The sequence below is a fragment of the Misgurnus anguillicaudatus genome, chromosome 25 (genome assembly GCF_027580225.2).
Source record: "Misgurnus anguillicaudatus chromosome 25, ASM2758022v2, whole genome shotgun sequence".
Classification (NCBI taxonomy): Eukaryota; Metazoa; Chordata; class Actinopteri; order Cypriniformes; family Cobitidae; genus Misgurnus; species Misgurnus anguillicaudatus.
The window spans coordinates 66,019-83,713 of NC_073361.2; the positions used below are offsets into that span (position 1 = coordinate 66,019).

A 17,695-nucleotide genomic window follows, 5' to 3' on the forward strand; every position below is an offset into this window, starting at 1 on the left:
GTTGTTTGATTAACATTAATGACACAGACTTAAGTAGGTTAATCTGACTGTAATCTATACATACACTTAAGACATAAACAAATGTTTTTATTAGAAAAAGAATACTGTGGAGATCTTTTTGTTTGTATGTGCCCTATCAATAACAGAGAGATTTTATGTTTGCTTGTTTTTTTTTTTTTTAAACGCGTTTCTCTCGTATGTGCACTATTAAACGCGCGCGCACACAGAGAGAACGAGGGTGGATCCCAAACAGCGCAACAGTCGCTCCACATAAAAACGTTACGTTGTGTTTCGTTGCTTTATTCGCCGAATGTATGTTAATGGATTACAGTATGAGACATATTAGCGCGACTCTCTCTAAAGTTTACACATCAAGACATGCTTAATCTTTGCAGACGCGTGCAAACAGCTCGACCGTGAGTGAAACCTGCTTGAGCACGAAGGGGAGGGGTGGGAGACGACTGATCACCGTGAGTGAAACCTAAGCGCTAGTGCACGGATGGGAGGGGCGCAGTTAACATTCATTTTCGGTTGACTTTTTCGGCTGGATTTTTTATTTCGGCCGAAACAGATAATGCCATTTTCGACCGAAAATTTCGGCGACCGAAATTTCGGTGCACCCCTATTTTAAAGGACACACCCAAAACAGCACATTTTTGCACACACCTACAAAGTCGCTATTTTAACATGCTATAATAAATTATTTATATGGTATTTTGAGCTAAAACTTCACATTTGTGCTCTGGGGACACCAAAGATTTATTTGACATCTTAAAAAGGTCTTGTGAAATGGCCCCTTTAAGATGTAAAATAAATCTTTGGTGTCTCCAGAGTACATATATGAAACTCTGGCTCAAAATATCGTATATATGGATAGTTTGTTGTAGCAGGTTGAAGTTGCCACTTTGTAGGTCCAAGCAAAACTGCGTCCTTTAAACGTGTCCTTTAAAATGCAAATACAGATCACAATGATGGTGGTTTGTTGAAGTTGAAACTCGGTTGTTCTGTCAATTATTTTTTCTCGCTCTCTGCACTGGATGGCGGTGCCGTGTTTGGATGGTGCAGATTGAGGAGTGTTATTGTTGTAGTGGGATCCCCTTCTGATATCACAAGGGGAGCCACATTTATATTGCCTATTTTTGACATGCTTGCAGCGAACATTTTACCAGGTTTTCATGCTATGGGCCCTTTAAATATAATTTTTTTTCTAATTGTATTCGCAATATACTTATCAAAGTACATACCTCCTTATACTATATATGGTGGCAAGGAAAAATGTGAATCTTTTGGATTTTCATTTTTTTTTATAATTTTTTCATAAAATGTGATCTGATCTCCATCTAACATAATGTGTCTAAAAAAATAACACAACTTCTGATCTTTTATGTCTTTATTGAACACACTTAGTGGCCAACCACATCAAACGTGTTTATGGAAGTTGCAGGCGCCTTTTTTTGAATGATATTTTTTGGGCAGGGAGCGTTTATGCGTGCCGAACGGCTTGCAGTTTTTGCTGCCAGTCGCAGCACTCGCTTTTGAAGGAGCGCTGAGAGCGGAAAAGCGCACGACGTCATTCGCGTCTTTCCATTTTCCAATCGAATGAGGGGAGAGGCAGGCCTTACGGTGTGGTGAGGGAAGTTTACAGTGCTTTGAAGAACCGGACTCTCTCACTCTCTCCTGCGTGTTTGTGCACCTCTCACCCTCAAACAAGGTCACAGTAAACGCCCTCTTTTTAAAGTTTCTGCTAATATGACAGTTAACAGCAAAAGAGCGCTCACGCTTCAATATTTGGACGTCTCATGTGTATGCCGTTCTTCAAGTCAATCCATAAAATCTCTATTGTGTTGAGGTCTGGGCTTTGACTTGGCCACTCCAAAAGGCGGATTTTGTTTTTCTGAAGCCATTCTCCTCTGGACTTGCTCCGGTGTTTTGGGTCTTTGTCCTGTTGCATCACCCAGACATTCCTCCTACAGACATTCACACATTATCCTGAAGAATTGTCTGATAAACTTGGGAATTTATCTTCCCCTCAATGATTGCAAGCTGGCCATACCCTGATGCAGCAAAGCAGGCCCAAATCAACAGGTCTTCTCCATAATACTTTACAGTTGGGATGATGTTTTCATAATGATATTGCGTGCCCTTTCTATGCCAGATGTAGTGCTGTGTGTTTTTCCAAATAGTTCAATCTTCGTTTCATTAGTCCACAAAACATTTTGCCAAATACCACTGTTGGAATGTCAATTTGTTCTTTTGCAAATTTCAGGCGTGCAGCAATGTTCTTTTTAGTACTGTAATTAGTGACTTCCTTTGGTGTCCTGCCGTGAATACACTGCTTGTTCAGTGTTTTACGTGTTGTAGACTCAAATACAGAGAGTTCCAATAATGCCTTCAAATCTTTGCCTGTCATTCTGGGTTGTTTCTATACCTCATTAAAGGAATAGTCTACTCATTTTCAATATTAAAATATGTTATTACCTTAACTAAGAATTGTTGATACATCCCTCTATCATCTGTGTGCGTGCACGTAAGCGCTGGAGCGCGCTGCGACACTTCGATAGCATTTAGCTTAGCCCCATTCATTCAATGCTACCATTTAGAGATAAAGTTAGAAGTGACCAAACACATCAACGTTTTTCCTATTTAAGAGGAGTAGTTAAACGAGCAAGTTTGGTGGTACAAAATAAAACGTAGCGCTTTTCTAAGCGGATTTAAAAGAGGAACTATATTTTATGGCGTAATAGCACTTTTGGGAGTACTTCGACTCGCCTGAAAAGTCCCCTCCCCTTCTCACTCTCATAATGGGAGAGGGAGGGTGTTACTGCGCCGAGTCGAAGTACTCCCAAAAGTGCTATTACGCCATAAAATATAGTTCCTCTTTTAAATCCGCTTAGAAAAGCGCTACGTTTTATTTTGTACCACCAAACTTGCTCGTTTAACTACTCCTCTTAAATAGGAAAAACGTTGATGTGTTTGGTCACTTCTAACTTTATCTCTAAATGGTACCATTGAATGAATGGGGCTAAGCTAAATGCTATCGAAGCGTCGCAGCGCGCTCCAGCGCTTACGTGCACGCACACAGATGATAGAGGGATGTATCAACAATTCTTAGTTAAGGTAATAACATATTTTAATATTGAAAATGAGTAGACTATTCCTTTAATGAGTCTTCGTGGTGCTCTTAGTGTCATTTTGACTGGGTGTCCATCTCTTGGTAGAGTAGCAACAGTCCCAAAGCATCTCCATTTGTAGATTGTATGTCTGTAGACTGGTGAATTTCTACAGTCTTTGACATAACTTTTAACCCTTTCGAGCTCCATGTAAAGCAACAATTCTTGATTAAAGCTCTTTTGATAGCTCTTTTTGGTGAGGCATGGCCCATATAAAAAAATGAACTCCAAAAGTAAACTTTAAAGTAGCTGTAGTCCACACCTCCAAATACATTATCTTAAAGAGACTCCAGGTGTGATAAAACCTGACTCCATTTTGCTTTTTCGAGGTCTCGTTCGCTTAAAAGTTCACATACTTTTTTCACAAGCACTATGAGTTTTTAGGTTGTTCTTAAATAATTCTGTTCTTTCATGTCTTTATTGTTTTGTTTTTTTAGAACCATTATGTTTGTCAATACCCTTGACTTGATGAAGACCAGATCACATTTTATGACAAATTTATTTAGAAAGCTATGAAATTCCAAAAGGTTAATATACTTTATCTTGTTACTGTATTTCTTGAAGGACATACTTCTTTTCAAAACACTCAAGACTCTAAAAGGTTCTAAAATAGTTTTGTGCCATTGTAACAAATGTGGCATGATGGTTAGTTAAATAAAAATGGAATTTGAAAGGATTTCAGTGTCACTGTGTGCTTTACTTCTTTCTGCCCTGTTAATACAGGGCGTCATCACACTCCTCTCATTACAATACGCTAACTGGATAACACTGGATGTCTTATTGAATATGCAGTTTACTAAAATAATGTATTTACCTGCAACAAATTAATTACAGCCTAACTATAGTTATTGTATTTACTAGCTGCTGACCTAGGATTTATAGTTATAATTTTAAAGAAATCTATATTTTGCTGTACCTTTTGTTGTGAATTGTGTCTTTTGGGGTATTTTTTGTCTAAATATAGTCAAGGGGGTTGTATGATTCTTTGGTTCACAACTTCCTATTCTGAAAGTTTGATCAATTCTGCAACAAATGTATTTATGGTAACAGACTCAAAAAGTTTTTCTTGTGTAGTTTAATGCAAGTTCAGACTAACATTTTAATTTTTTTGGTTTAACCTCTGCCACAGCTTTTCAAAGCTGAAACTCATGTAGATGTAGCAGAAACGCATACAATCCCACCAGCAACCCAGATTTTAGATCAGGTAGTCTTCGTGTAGCACCCATTTAGAGCTGTAAGATGGGTCCCAGATGGGTTTTGCTTATGTTGTACATTTGGGAACTACCTTAAAACCGAGTAAAATCCTGCATATAACCTACATGGGCAATTGACAAGGGGCAAACATGGAACCCACGGACAATCTCACTTACAACCCATATTTCATGACCACGTTGTCCCTATGTAGTACCCACAAAAAACTCAAATCTGGGCCCAACATGGGCATTATGCATATTGCCCAATTGGGGCCCACCAAACACCCAGTGAAATCCTGCAGATAACCTACATGGGTAATTGACAAGGGGCAAACATGGAACCCGCGGACAATCCCACTTACAACCCATATTTCATGACCATGTTGTCCCCATGTAGTACCCACATAAAACTCAAATCTGGGCCCAACATGGGCATTATGCATATTGCCCAATTGGGGCCCACCAAACACCCAGTGGAATCCTACAGATAACCTACATGGGTAATTGACAAGGGGCAAACATGGAACCCGCGGACAATCCCACTTACAACCCATATTTCATGACCATGTTGTCCCCATGTAGTACCCACATAAAACTCAAATCTGGGCCCAACATGGGCATTATGCATATTGCCCAATTGGGGCCCACCAAACACCCAGTGGAATCCTACAGATAACCTACATGGGTAATTGACAAGGGGCAAACATGGAACCCGCGGACAATCCCACTTACAACCCATATTTCATGACCATGTTGTCCCTATGTAGTACCCACATAAAACTCAAATCTGGGCCCAACATGGGCATTATGCATATTGCCCAATTGGGGCCCACCAAACACCCAGTGGAATCCTACAGATAACCTACATGGGTAATTGACAAGGGGCAAACATGGAACCCGCGGACAATCCCACTTACAACCCATATTTCATGACCATGTTGTCCCCATGTAGTACCCACATAAAACTCAAATCTGGGCCCAACATGGGCATTATGCATATTGCCCAATTGGGGCCCACCAAACACCCAGTGGAATCCTACAGATAACCTACATGGGTAATTGACAAGGGGCAAACATGGAACCCGCGGACAATCCCACTTACAACCCATATTTCATGACCATGTTGTCCCCATGTAGTACCCACATAAAACTCAAATCTGGGCCCAACATGGGCATTATGCATATTGCCCAATTGGGGCCCACCAAACACCCAGTGGAATCCTACAGATAACCTACATGGGTAATTGACAAGGGGCAAATATGGAACCCGTGGACAATCCCACTTACAACCCATACTTCATGACCATGTTGTCCCTATGTAGTACCCATATAAAACTCAAATCTGGGCCCAATATGGGTGTCGTGCATGTTGCCCAGGTGGGGCCCACCTAGTAGCAAGTGCAATCCTGCATGAAATCCATGTGGGCAACTGGCATGAGGCCATTATGGAACCCGCGGACAATCCTATATAGGGCCCATTTTTCAGCCCAGTTCATACCCATATGGGCCCTATATACAAATGTTGGCTGGGAAGGAAAACTAAACAGTTTTTCTATATTTTACTATGTTATTACCTTAACTTAGGTGAAATAATACATCCCTGTCTTTTTTTAAATGCATGCACTTCATCTTTATAGACCTTTTGCGAGTCGACGTCACAGTTACGTCACGCGCGCATGTGGTGGCAGAAAAACAGTGGAAATGAATGAGACACGAGTGAAACGAACAATATAACTCACAAGAAAATGTTTTGTTGTGCTGTTGAGTGTCAGAATAAGAGTGCCAAAATAGATGACCTTCATTTTTATAGTATACCGTCGTCGAAGACACCATTTGAAGATTAACGTAGGTGTTTATGGTTGCAATAAAAGCCCTAAACCGGACAGACTGGAGTGATGAAATCATCTGAAAATCTTTTAATAATTTGAATAGAAAATAATTAGAGAAGATATCCGGTGTTCTGTCGAAGTCTGATCCGTCTATGTGTTTCTTATAGCGTTTTCATCACTTTACGTTTATAATTTATTTAGAAAGATTAAAGATTTGAATTAGTTCATAATATCAATAATATTACCATTTATAAGTTTTCGTATTTTTTTCTTTTCTATTTACCTTATATCTTAGCCTATGTCTTCTTCCTGTTTGTTCTAAATTATGATGTTTACTAATAAATATATAAACATAGCACACACACACACACACACACACACACACACACACACACACACACACACACACACACACACGATGTAAAGGGTTAATAATATATAAACAGGCCTATACAAATTAATTTGTATGTAAACATAATAGTTTTAGATCAAACACGTAGGCTAAAAATATAAGGAAGAAATTGAAAACAGGAAATGATGAAATATTTAATAAAGGATATTATACAGAATACATGATAGTTTTGGTCTTACAAGTACTTCCGCGATTCATACTGTAAAAATAATTGATTTACCAATAAAGAACAATACATATACATTACATACATGCACACAATTAGTAGCCAAGCCATTTAAACTTTTAATTCATTTAAAAAATAAACGTTAACTTGGGGAAAACGTTATAAGAAACATTACACTTAAGAGAAATATAGGGGAAACAGACTTCTACTGAACACCGGATCCTTAAAAATCACAGTTTAACGCTAAAACACTTCACACAGCTATTGAGAAGCATTCGTTTTCTGCCACCAGTTGGGCTCCGCCCACAAAAAACGTCATCTCTGTTTAATTGCAAACACGCAAAAGGTCTATACAGCATAATGTGAATGTATTAGCATTTAGCCTAGCCCCATTCATTCCTATGGCTCCAAACAGGGATGAATTTAGAAGCTACCAAACACTTCCATATTTTCCCTATTTAAAGACTGTTACATGAGTAGTTACATGAGTAAGTATGGTGGCACAAAATAAAATGTTGCAACTTTTTAAGTGGCTAAAAATTAGAACATATTGTATGGCGGAAGAACACTTAGTTTGCAGCATTTGACCTCTGGCGCAGTAACATGTGATGATGTTACTGCACCAGAGGTGTAGGTGCTGCAAACTAGTGCTCTTCTGCCATAAAAAATGGTTCTCGTTTTATTTTTATTTTGTATAATTTTACGTTTTATTTTGTGGCAAAAAAACACTCGGTGTCTCAAAATCTTCTCATAACATAAATATAACTTTCTACAAATTAATTCAACATTATCATCTACAGGATCCTCTATACATGACATTTTAGTCACTTAGACGGTCTCTGTACCCAAGTATATCATTATCTTTCCCATTTACTTAGAAATTGTGCAATGATTTTTGCAGTTTATAATATTAGTAGTATTTGTTTATATTAATATCTTATTCGTTTCTATATACAAAATTTAAGTTTATAAACTACATTTTATTGTACACTTACTTTAGATCAGTGCAATTCAGTGCTTACTATGTACACATTATATTAGACACAACCTTTGGTCATTATTAAACTCGAATTAAGAGCTTAATAATGCAATGTCTCAAATGTCGCAAATATTTAGTCTTTTTAAGTATTGCCTTCTAAATTTAATAGAATATATGAAAGCCAGTGAGAGACATGTGAACATCACACATTTAAAATCATGCCAGTGGTTGATTTTATATTAAACCAATAAACATTGAAGAACCCACGCTGTATAAAAATCCTTTGCCCCTTTGTTTAATCAACTCAGATTTACAAGTAATTTCAATATACTATCGTTTATCTTAAGTTATTTTAACTTATATAGTATACATGAAATAGTCAGCTGGAATGCTTATCAATTAACATTATTAAACAAAAAGTAGCCAAATTGTCAACATGTATAGGAACTCTGTTGGCAAATCATTCTAAGTGTCTATGTTAAGGTGGTTCTTAAAATTAAGACTGAATTTCAGTCATCACCCCATTAACTGGCTAAATTTAGCTTTGTTTACAGTTTTGTTTACTACATGGATGTGCTGTTTTGAATTTCAACGTAGAAATAGTCAGGAAAAGAAAGACCCATAAATGAGTAGGTGTGTCCAGACTATTGACTAGCGAGGCTACTGGCTTATCTAGGCAAATTCAAGAGTAACCGCTGATATCATGTCACCTCTGAAACAAAAGACGATGAAAGCAGTAATGATTTCATCTAAAAATGCCACATGTTTGTAAAAATATATAGCTCCTTTCTTCCTATTGTTCTTGTGGAGGCACAAATCCAATATTAAGCAAAAACGTTTTCAGACATCTACTGGGCCCTGAATGATCTAGTTAAATAAAAGGGAAATTTAAGTCTAAATACAAAAAATTCCCTTGTTCATTAAAATGCACTTTATTCATTTTATAGCATTTTTATGTTTGTACAGTAGGCCATATTTAACAATGAAACGTAAACATCAGGGTGCATCTAAAGAAAACGTAGATAAATAGATATGCATATTGTTATACACCAGTTCTCAAATCTGATTGGCTAAGAGCCTTTCCCAGTCATGGAATATTCTACTACTATCATCACATTAACCACTTCACCGTTTGCATCATTCAATCACCTATTGGTCATTTTAGAATAAGCAAAGGAGGCTTCTTTAAAGGCGGAGTCCATGATGTTTGAAAGCCAATGTTGATATTTGAAATCACCTAAACAAAACACGGCCCACCCCAGTAGAATCTGGACCTTCTGTTGATAGACCCGCCCCACACATACGCAACCCGGCAAGGATGTCGGTTAGTAGACACACTCCTTACTGCTGAATGGCTATAAGTGTGTTTTGGTAGTCGGCCTGTCTCCTTTTCCAAAGCGTTTTTCAAACATCGTGGACTCTGCCTTTAAACACTTGAGCCATACGTTCACATCACATAACTGTGACTGGAGAAAGCTGCCACCAGAGCGGATGGTCACACATCCATAGGCTCAAAAGTTGTTTTTAAACACTTTCTGTGTGTCTCAATAAGTTCCCTAGCTCATGAATCAGTCTGTGAGTCCAAATCGGAAGTGAAGTATATATTATTTAAAATGTTTTTATAAAATTGTGTCTATTATAAAGTATATCCCATAGAATCAGCTATGTTTGGCTCTCTTAAGGTGTTTTCCCTCCTAGAACTTCTTCCTCCTGACTAAAAAGTCAAGTTTAAACTGCTGAAGATTTTCAGTTTGATTTTAATTGCCTTAAATGCATTTCAATAAATATAATTTTAAAGCACTTCTTCATGTCTATTTTTAAGTACACTTGAAGCAAACTTCAGCTATTAGAGATCCTTTCTCTTTCTAAATATTTTAAATAAATATTTCATTTAAATAAATGTAATATTATCACCCTACCTTATGTCTGCCTGTCTCGGATTTAAAGTAGGCAAATTTATTGTGACGTAACTGATCAAAAATTACTGTCATTTTTACTCATTCTTAAAATATTGATCTGCAATGAACAACACTAGTTTTAAATTGTCTATAAGTTGTCAAATGGCCATGGAATAAGAAGGATATTCAACAGTCTGCCATGCATTAAACAATTTTAAATGCACTTCGCAACTCACATCTTGCATTTAAAATCCTTAAATGAACGACAAGCCATTGATTATCCCTTATATATAACAAAGCAGCATCTGACAAAAAGATAAAAACACTGAAGCATCAGACTTTGTGAAAAAAAAAACATTTGTATCTTTTGCTACAGCTGTTGAGATGTAGTTTCACTGATTGGCTCACCTTTAACGCTCCGGTCTTTGCCTCCTCCGCCCTCCAAGTCTATCTTGGCTAAGCCTGAGCCAGTTTTGGATTGCCGTTTCAATCTCTGCCTCTGTGATGTGTGGCAGGGCACCATTCTTAGAAACCGACACTACAAGAGAAATTATGAAGGAAAAAACAAACACTATCAGTACAGGGAAGTACCAATTGTACCAACACTAATCCACATATCAGCTAAAATAATAATATGTGGTGGTGCAAGTCACTAAATACTAACATTACACCTGATATAATATACACAATACATTCTAACCGTTTACCTTCCATTCAAAAATATCACACATCACTCTCCCTTAAACTTGTAACCCTAAGCCTAGACTGACAGTAAAAAAAGAGTCTTGATGAGGTTTTGCTCATTAATGTAGAAAATAAGGTAATGTGAAATACAGTCAGTCAGGTGCAAAATGTAGTGCCATCACAAGTTAAATGGGTTATCATCTCATATTTAAACATCAAATGTCAAGAGATTCCAGAGAGCCATACGAACATAACATCTTGACTGAACACAAGTGAGAGAAGACACAGCTAATCGCTAAAATGATAGCAAAAGACTTAAAGCTGCTTACTAATGTTATGAATCTTTGTACTTTGACTGGATGTGTTTTAGGTGCGCTGTTATGGTTATAGTGTGCATCCACCACAGGAGTTAAACTTTCTGTCCAGTGCATAACTTACCGGTAGTTTGAGTCTTGCATTTTGTGCAGATAGATGCACGTTGTATAAAACATTTATGTTTCATAAAGGTTTTTTGTTTTTCAGACCAATGCAATAATTAAAATGAAAAAATGACAAACAAGTACATCCTTACTTACTGCTGAGCTAGTTAAACTTACACTGTAGAATTTCATGCACTGGTCGCGACTTGATGCCAGTCTTCTGTCCTCTCCCGCACCAATTTAACTGGGTGGCAAGTTCTGGAGAAAATACTTTCCTGCACACTCGCCACACTGTTTTTTTAACAGAGTTCCCCCCAGTTATGGACAGCTTTGCAATCTGTAATGAAAAACAGAATTAAAGCAAATGTTACTACAGACAATCAAAATGCTATTTTCTGTCACATGTCTATTTCGTTTGGAACACCTAAGTTCAACCCTCCTGCTTAGATTTGTGCAGGCCTAGACAAACAATTGACTCAACTAATCAACTCCCCATTTTGATGTTTTAGATTTTCATGTTTGATGTATTAGAAGACATACCACATGTTTCTTAAAATCAATATCTTGCCGAAGTTTCTCATCAAAGCGGTTCAGCTCTTCCAAAGTGGAAATGGGAAGTAAGTGGTCATAGTCACTGCTTTGGGGTTGTTGATTTTGAGCCCTGTTTTGACAGAGTGACTGTACAGTTGCAGTTAAATGGTCCACCTTGAGGTGAAGTTCCCCAAGTTGCTCCAGGACAAGCCTTTCAACCGCTGTTAGAAATACAGTAAAATTTATTTTTTACACTTATCTTTAAAAGAGGAGGTTATCAACATCAAGGAGAAGATGTGACCAAACATACCAGTGCAATTAGTTGGGATGAGTTGGTGGGTATTAGGAAGGCGGTGTCTTGATTCTAGGATAAGAAGGATGTTTCAAATGTGTCACATGTAGTTAACATTCAGTGCAGTATGTAAAGGTAGCTAATTTTCTTATTAATATATAGACCCCTTCACTGTTCGTCACAGGCGGTTCCCACTACGCATGTCGGGGTCAGAAAAGTCATTACAGCAGATTGAGTTGCGTATTATTCGGTATCGTCAAAAATGCCTACTTGCGTAGTGGGCTTTGAAAATCGCACCAGGTCTGCCGTTAGGTTTTTCGGGATTCCTGCAGAATTTCAAAAACAAAAAATGCAACATCTGTGGCTGCAAGCAATTAATGCAAATATCAAAGAGGCTTGTGTTTGTAGTGCTCACTTCATTTCAGGTAAGTCATCATTTTTCAGACCTGTTAGATTAAACTAGAAAGCCTAAATGGTATGAACAGTTTGACCCCATGCTGCGCGCGCACCCGATAGTCATTCAATATTTACAAACCTTGAAGGGGTCTATTAAGATACGCTTACCATAGGCAAATCATTACAAGCTGTGTAGTTAAGTCTTTTGCATGCAGTAGATCTAGATGTTGTGAAACTTTTACGCTAAAGGGTGTTCACATTATAATGATAACTATAAAAAATATAGATTTAAAGATCGTTTTATTTTAAAGAGAATGGCGGAGTTCACACAACAACTATAACAATGAAGATACAATGAACAATATCTTTGAGATCACTTTGAGCATTTTTTCCAACTGATGAAAGATAAACCATTGACAGCCAATCAAATCTATTTGAACTTCAAGTGAATGCAGATTTGAAATAACAGATGACTCTGTGGAGAAGGTCATTGCTGAGGTCTATAACATAAAATTACCTCAGAAATTCATCACTGTTGTAGTTGCTGTGAAATTGACTATATAAGGCTTTTTATTCTACTACATTGACATATATACTTAAAGAATAGGCTATAGTGAACCAACTACATGCCCCTATATGGTATTAATGTTATAGCTTCATGAAAACATTTGTGGTCTTTTCAACAACATACACAACAAAGCTATAAAGCAATTAAATATTTATGTATTATAATAAATGATTATATACCACAGGGCTGTTGAACACTTTATTCTGATTGGTTAAGAAATGTTCCATGGGTATTGATTATTTCTTCTGTAAACCACACACCTAACTTGTCAAATGTCTTAAAAATAGACACAAGCTCAATGTTTGTTATAAACGTGGTATAAGAGCAATAATTCACTCCAGTCCTATGAATTATTCAAAAATAATGCAAACCTGCAGGAACACTTTACCACCTTGGGCGTGCATTATTTTCTTATAATTCAATGCCCTGTCGTCAATTATTCCTTATAGTTTATAGGTGTTTCCTGCTTTTTTGTTATTATTAATATGAGTGTTATAATTAACATTTCTTAAGTCAAAATAAAAAAATTCAAAGCACTGACAGTTTTTGTCAGAGCCTGTGTCTTTGACATTAATTTTCATTTTACACCAGACATATTGGTTTGAAATATTGGTTATCGGTCTACTCGACCTGCAATACTCGATATCGACATCGGCCCTGAAAAACACATATCTGTCAACCTCTAGTAGCTTACACACCATTTATAGTGATGAATGCGGAGGGCCACAGAGCAGGAAGTAAAACAACAATGCCAGTCACAACTAAAACAAGGATTTTAAAGACAATGGCAGAGGATTTCAATATAAGACAAGAAGATACTGAGTTATCTCTATCTGTAACTAAAACAACTCATAATGCACGGTTATCACAAGAGTATATTGTCAATAGATCTTACGCAACATATGGTATGCATAATGCATATTGGCCTCTAACGAAAGCTAATTATTTTAGTTTGTAAAGTGTTAAATATGGATATTTCTCTTACAAAATCACATCAGTAGAATCAAAAGGCGTTTATTTCCCCCCCAGAACAGTTTGGACTATTTTGGCCACCATCAAAAACTTTATCATACAGCATTGGTTAAAAATAAAACAATATAATAGGATAATTAATCTTGCTTACGCTCAGAAAAGTCCAGCCCTGCATCGGACAATGGAGTTGGATGCCGTGCCTCCACCTCGCCTGGCCTCCTTCTAACTGTTGTTACTTGGAATTTTAAAAATCATTACTTAATGTTATTATTTTTAAATGAACCCAACATAATCTATGAACTCTGCACAAGAAATTTCTGATAGATGCTTACATTCAGTGTAAGTTGGTCTTTGATGACATTCTGTCTCTGAGCTGGACAATTCTAGACTCAAATTTGATGTCATGCCTTTAAATAAGAAATAATTTATTAATGATAGTCACACATACAACAAATATAATCAGAAATACCTAATTCTGTGTTTTTTACACATTTATATTCAATATCTGTTCTCTTACATTGAGAAGAGTCTATACAGCTAGGTTGCCAGGCTGTAACAGGGCTATGGATACTGTTAGAGGATACTGGTCGGGCCTGTGATATCGCTGTTATGAAATTAAAATAACCAAAACATTAGACTATCATGTGTTTGCAACCAGAAGCCCTCTGTACCTTTTTTAAATACAACATATCTTTACTAGGTCATCTCTCTTACGTTGAGAAGAGTCCATGTTATTGGGTTGCCAGACTGAAACAGGCCCATGGTTGGTGTTGGAGGATACAGTTCGAGCCTGTGAAATCACTGTTATGAAATGAAAAGATAATCAAAAATTTAGACTATTATGTCTGTCATCTGACACCTTCTGTAATTTTTTCAGATACACCAAATCTTCACTGATTTATCTCACTTACATTGAGAAGAGCCCATGTTACTGGGTTGCCAGAATGGAAGTGGGTCATGGTCACTGTTGGAGGACACTGGCCGAGCCTGTGAAATCGCTGTTATGAAATGAAAAGATTACACAAAGACAAAGCAAGCATATCTGACCCTATAGGTATTTTGAGAATTTTTCAGATGAAATGAAGAGGTCAGATGCAAAACCCTCTAATTAGCTTTGCAGTTTGTCCGTACCCCGGGGTATGTGTTTGTTCTAAACTTATCTTTAAGGAATTAAGGAGTATTTCACACTTTTAATTTAGAGGCTGTAATTGTAATTAACCCAGGATTATGAAACCCTGTTCAAAAGCTTTTGCAGGGTAAACCCAGAATTGCGGTGAAACAAAGCGGTGTTAGAATGTTATACTTAGCAAGAGACAGCAGAAACTGAAGAGCACAACACCATATCACGATTTGTGCAATGAAAACACCTGAATGCGAGTAAAAAGACATTAAGGAGGCTTTAAACAGCCCATAAATGTTTTTTTGCTGCGACCTGTCCTGTGACTCATGTGGAAGCGTGAGGCAATGGTCATTTTTATTCATCTTGCAGGCCTTACTTACAAGACTTAGAGCAGGGTTCCTCCAGTCTTACCCTGGAGGGCTGGAGCACTACAGAGTTTAGCTCCAACCCTAATCAAATTACCCACCTGTGATTTTCTAGTGATCATGAAGACCATGTTTGCTCAGGTGTGTTTGATTTGATTTGTTTAAATATAAAATATTTTAATGTAAAATATAAAGGTGCATCTTGGCGCCTCTATGTCTCTCGCACATGCAGAGAGCTGTGCTCGAGTCGCATCTATCCAAAGTCAGATCACCAGGTAGTAATCCTGTTTATGTTTGTAAAGTTATATGCATTTCAAGTGAGTTGTACCAAAACCATTCCCCGTGTTTAAACTATGAATCGCGTTTAGCTAGAACGATGTGTTAAAAAAGCACTTCAGAAGGCACCACTGCTTGACATATGCAGCCTGCAACAACACTAAACAAATGCATTGAATTGTAATCATACTACTTAATCAGGATTATGATTTTTCCCATTATCGAGCAGCCTTAACACCAAACCTCAAGCGAGAGACAGAGACACGCATGCACACATTACTCTGAAATTACTGGCTGACCTGCATCACAGTTCGCAGGACCAATTGAAAGGGAGTTTACTATAAAATCCAACTTTGTGTGTATTCTTTTAATGTGTGGAACAGAGCAGCTGAAAAATTCCAGTAGCAAAGCAAGAATTGTTGGCCAATTTGTATTAGTTTGAGTGAATGTTTAAATGGAGCTTGCATATATTTGGTAAGAACCTTTAATGTCCTTTTTACATCTGGTCACTAGAATCTTAAAGTGTAAATGACAGATTGATCAGATAGCTATCCACGATTCGATTTAAGAGAAAGGTGTTAAAAAAGATAAGGTGTAAAAACGCCATTAGACTACTTAAAAGTAGGGTATTTTAAAAAGCTGTAGGCTAATGTTATTTTCTTACAGAAATGCTGATGTTTTGTTTCCAGACATCGAAGCGTGCTAGTGTTTAAACAAAATTTTATGAACAGCAAGCAAATATATATTTAATTAACTAACAATGCTGCTGTTCCATAATAGTAGGGTAATAATAGCTTATAAAAATGTTTAATAAAACATTTTCTGTGTATATCTGTGTAGATCAGTACATTTGTTAAGATATTTGTAAGATAACAGAACATTTATATATTGTATCAATTTAAAGGAACAGTATGTAAGAAATTTATATAAATTAATCATAAAATGGCCCTGATATGTCACTAGACATTTAGAAATAATTTTCATTTCATATACTTATATCACTGACAACAGTGGTCTGGCCAGGATATTCTCATTTAAAAAGTGGAGTTGCAGCCCTCAACTGATGTTTATGTTGTGATTTTGTGTATTGGCCAGCAGTTGTGTGATTGCAGTACCAGTTTTAGTCACAAGTTTTGTTATTGCAATACCAGTTTTAGCCACAATCCTACATACTGTTCCTTTAAATGTCTAGCAATGTTGAGTCTTAGATGTGACTTATGTTGCCACATTAATAAGCTTACCAGCTCTGACGGTATCTGTGCTCATTGGTCCTTTGACCACAGGTATAAGAGGAGGGGCTGGTAGATTCTTTGGAGGGAAACGATGAACCCTTTTTGGTGTTTTGGGTGGACAAGATTGTGTTGTCAGATGGTCATCTTCCTCTGATGGAAGTGGTGATGTTGATGAGGGAGATGGTGATCTGAGACGTTTTGGTCTAAATTAAACAACAGATTTTTAGTTTTTTAAAGAATGTTATGCAATACAAGCAAATGTGTATATATGACAATATTTCCCTTAAACATAAAGGCACAACATAGTTCCATAGATTTTGTTACACAGTCAAAACTCAATAATACAATGAGGATTTGTTATATATAAAAAGTACTTACTTTCTTCGTTGGCGTGCAATTGTAGGTTCTTGTTCTTTGTCTGTGTTTAGGTCTGATGTCACACACGACCTTTCCCATTTTTCTTGTATTTTGTCAATTGAATCTGTAAATAACATTTAGCATTTTAACTATTCAAGTATAACATAAACCACATATAAGTAGAGATAGCAGGTAACAATATCAAAACATGTAAATAACAAAGCAACACCAGATGGTGTAGTACTCAACTGCATTTTTCTACTTTTAAAACTACCTGATTCGTAGAGCACACGTGCAGCAAATTGTTTCCAGCCCTTTAACGGGCAAGGAACAACCCTTTTTTGTACACTACGTAGAATGTGGAACTTGTCCCTGAATGGGGGCCACCAGGCAAGGCCATCAGAAAACCACTCCTTTGCCACCGGGTCAGTTTTGTTGTCCTCCTCAAAATGTACTATTAGGTACATATTTACCTAATATCAGAAGATTAACAAAACAAAGTGTACTTGAATTACTGTTTAGTTTGGTAAAATAATACATACTACCTGGTTGTATGATGCATAATGTATTTTATCAGAAAATCTCTCACAATCAATTCATATCACAACACCAGAGTTTAAAGTTGGCAGCTGCCCATCCATCAAATGCAGAAAAAATAAAGGTTAATAACCTAATATCACTCAAGTAAGAATACAAGCAAGGGTCTTGTTAGCTTGTTTGTCCACATATTTGTATATGTAGCTATGTAGCCCATGTTTCAGTTATATTTTGTCAGTTGTTGAATGTATGTAATGTTGAATGCTCATGGATGTTTGTATGCTTTTGCCCACCGTAAT

At 37.0% G+C, this 17,695-nt stretch overlaps 1 protein-coding gene and 1 long non-coding RNA gene across 2 annotated transcripts; both read right to left on the reverse strand.

Annotated features, from left to right (window-relative positions):
• Positions 1 to 10,057: 10,057 nt before the first annotated feature.
• LOC141362190 (uncharacterized) lies at positions 10,058 to 14,304 on the reverse strand. Its single transcript, XM_073864310.1, has 8 exons — positions 14,224 to 14,304; positions 14,027 to 14,113; positions 13,842 to 13,916; positions 13,661 to 13,744; positions 11,592 to 11,645; positions 11,291 to 11,502; positions 10,928 to 11,087; positions 10,058 to 10,185 (listed from the first exon to the last, which is right to left on the reverse strand). Exons 1-8 carry the CDS (start codon positions 14,237 to 14,239, stop codon positions 10,058 to 10,060), a joined length of 816 nt encoding a protein of 271 aa, XP_073720411.1. The 5' UTR covers positions 14,240 to 14,304.
• A 116-nt stretch (positions 14,305 to 14,420) lies between these two features.
• Positions 14,421 to 17,291, reverse strand: LOC141362036 (uncharacterized). The gene is made up of 4 exons (XR_012367996.1): positions 17,134 to 17,291; positions 16,881 to 16,983; positions 16,512 to 16,705; positions 14,421 to 14,507 (listed from the first exon to the last, which is right to left on the reverse strand). It is a non-coding gene; the product is annotated as an uncharacterized lncRNA (long non-coding RNA).
• Between the last annotated feature and the right edge of the window lie 404 nt (positions 17,292 to 17,695).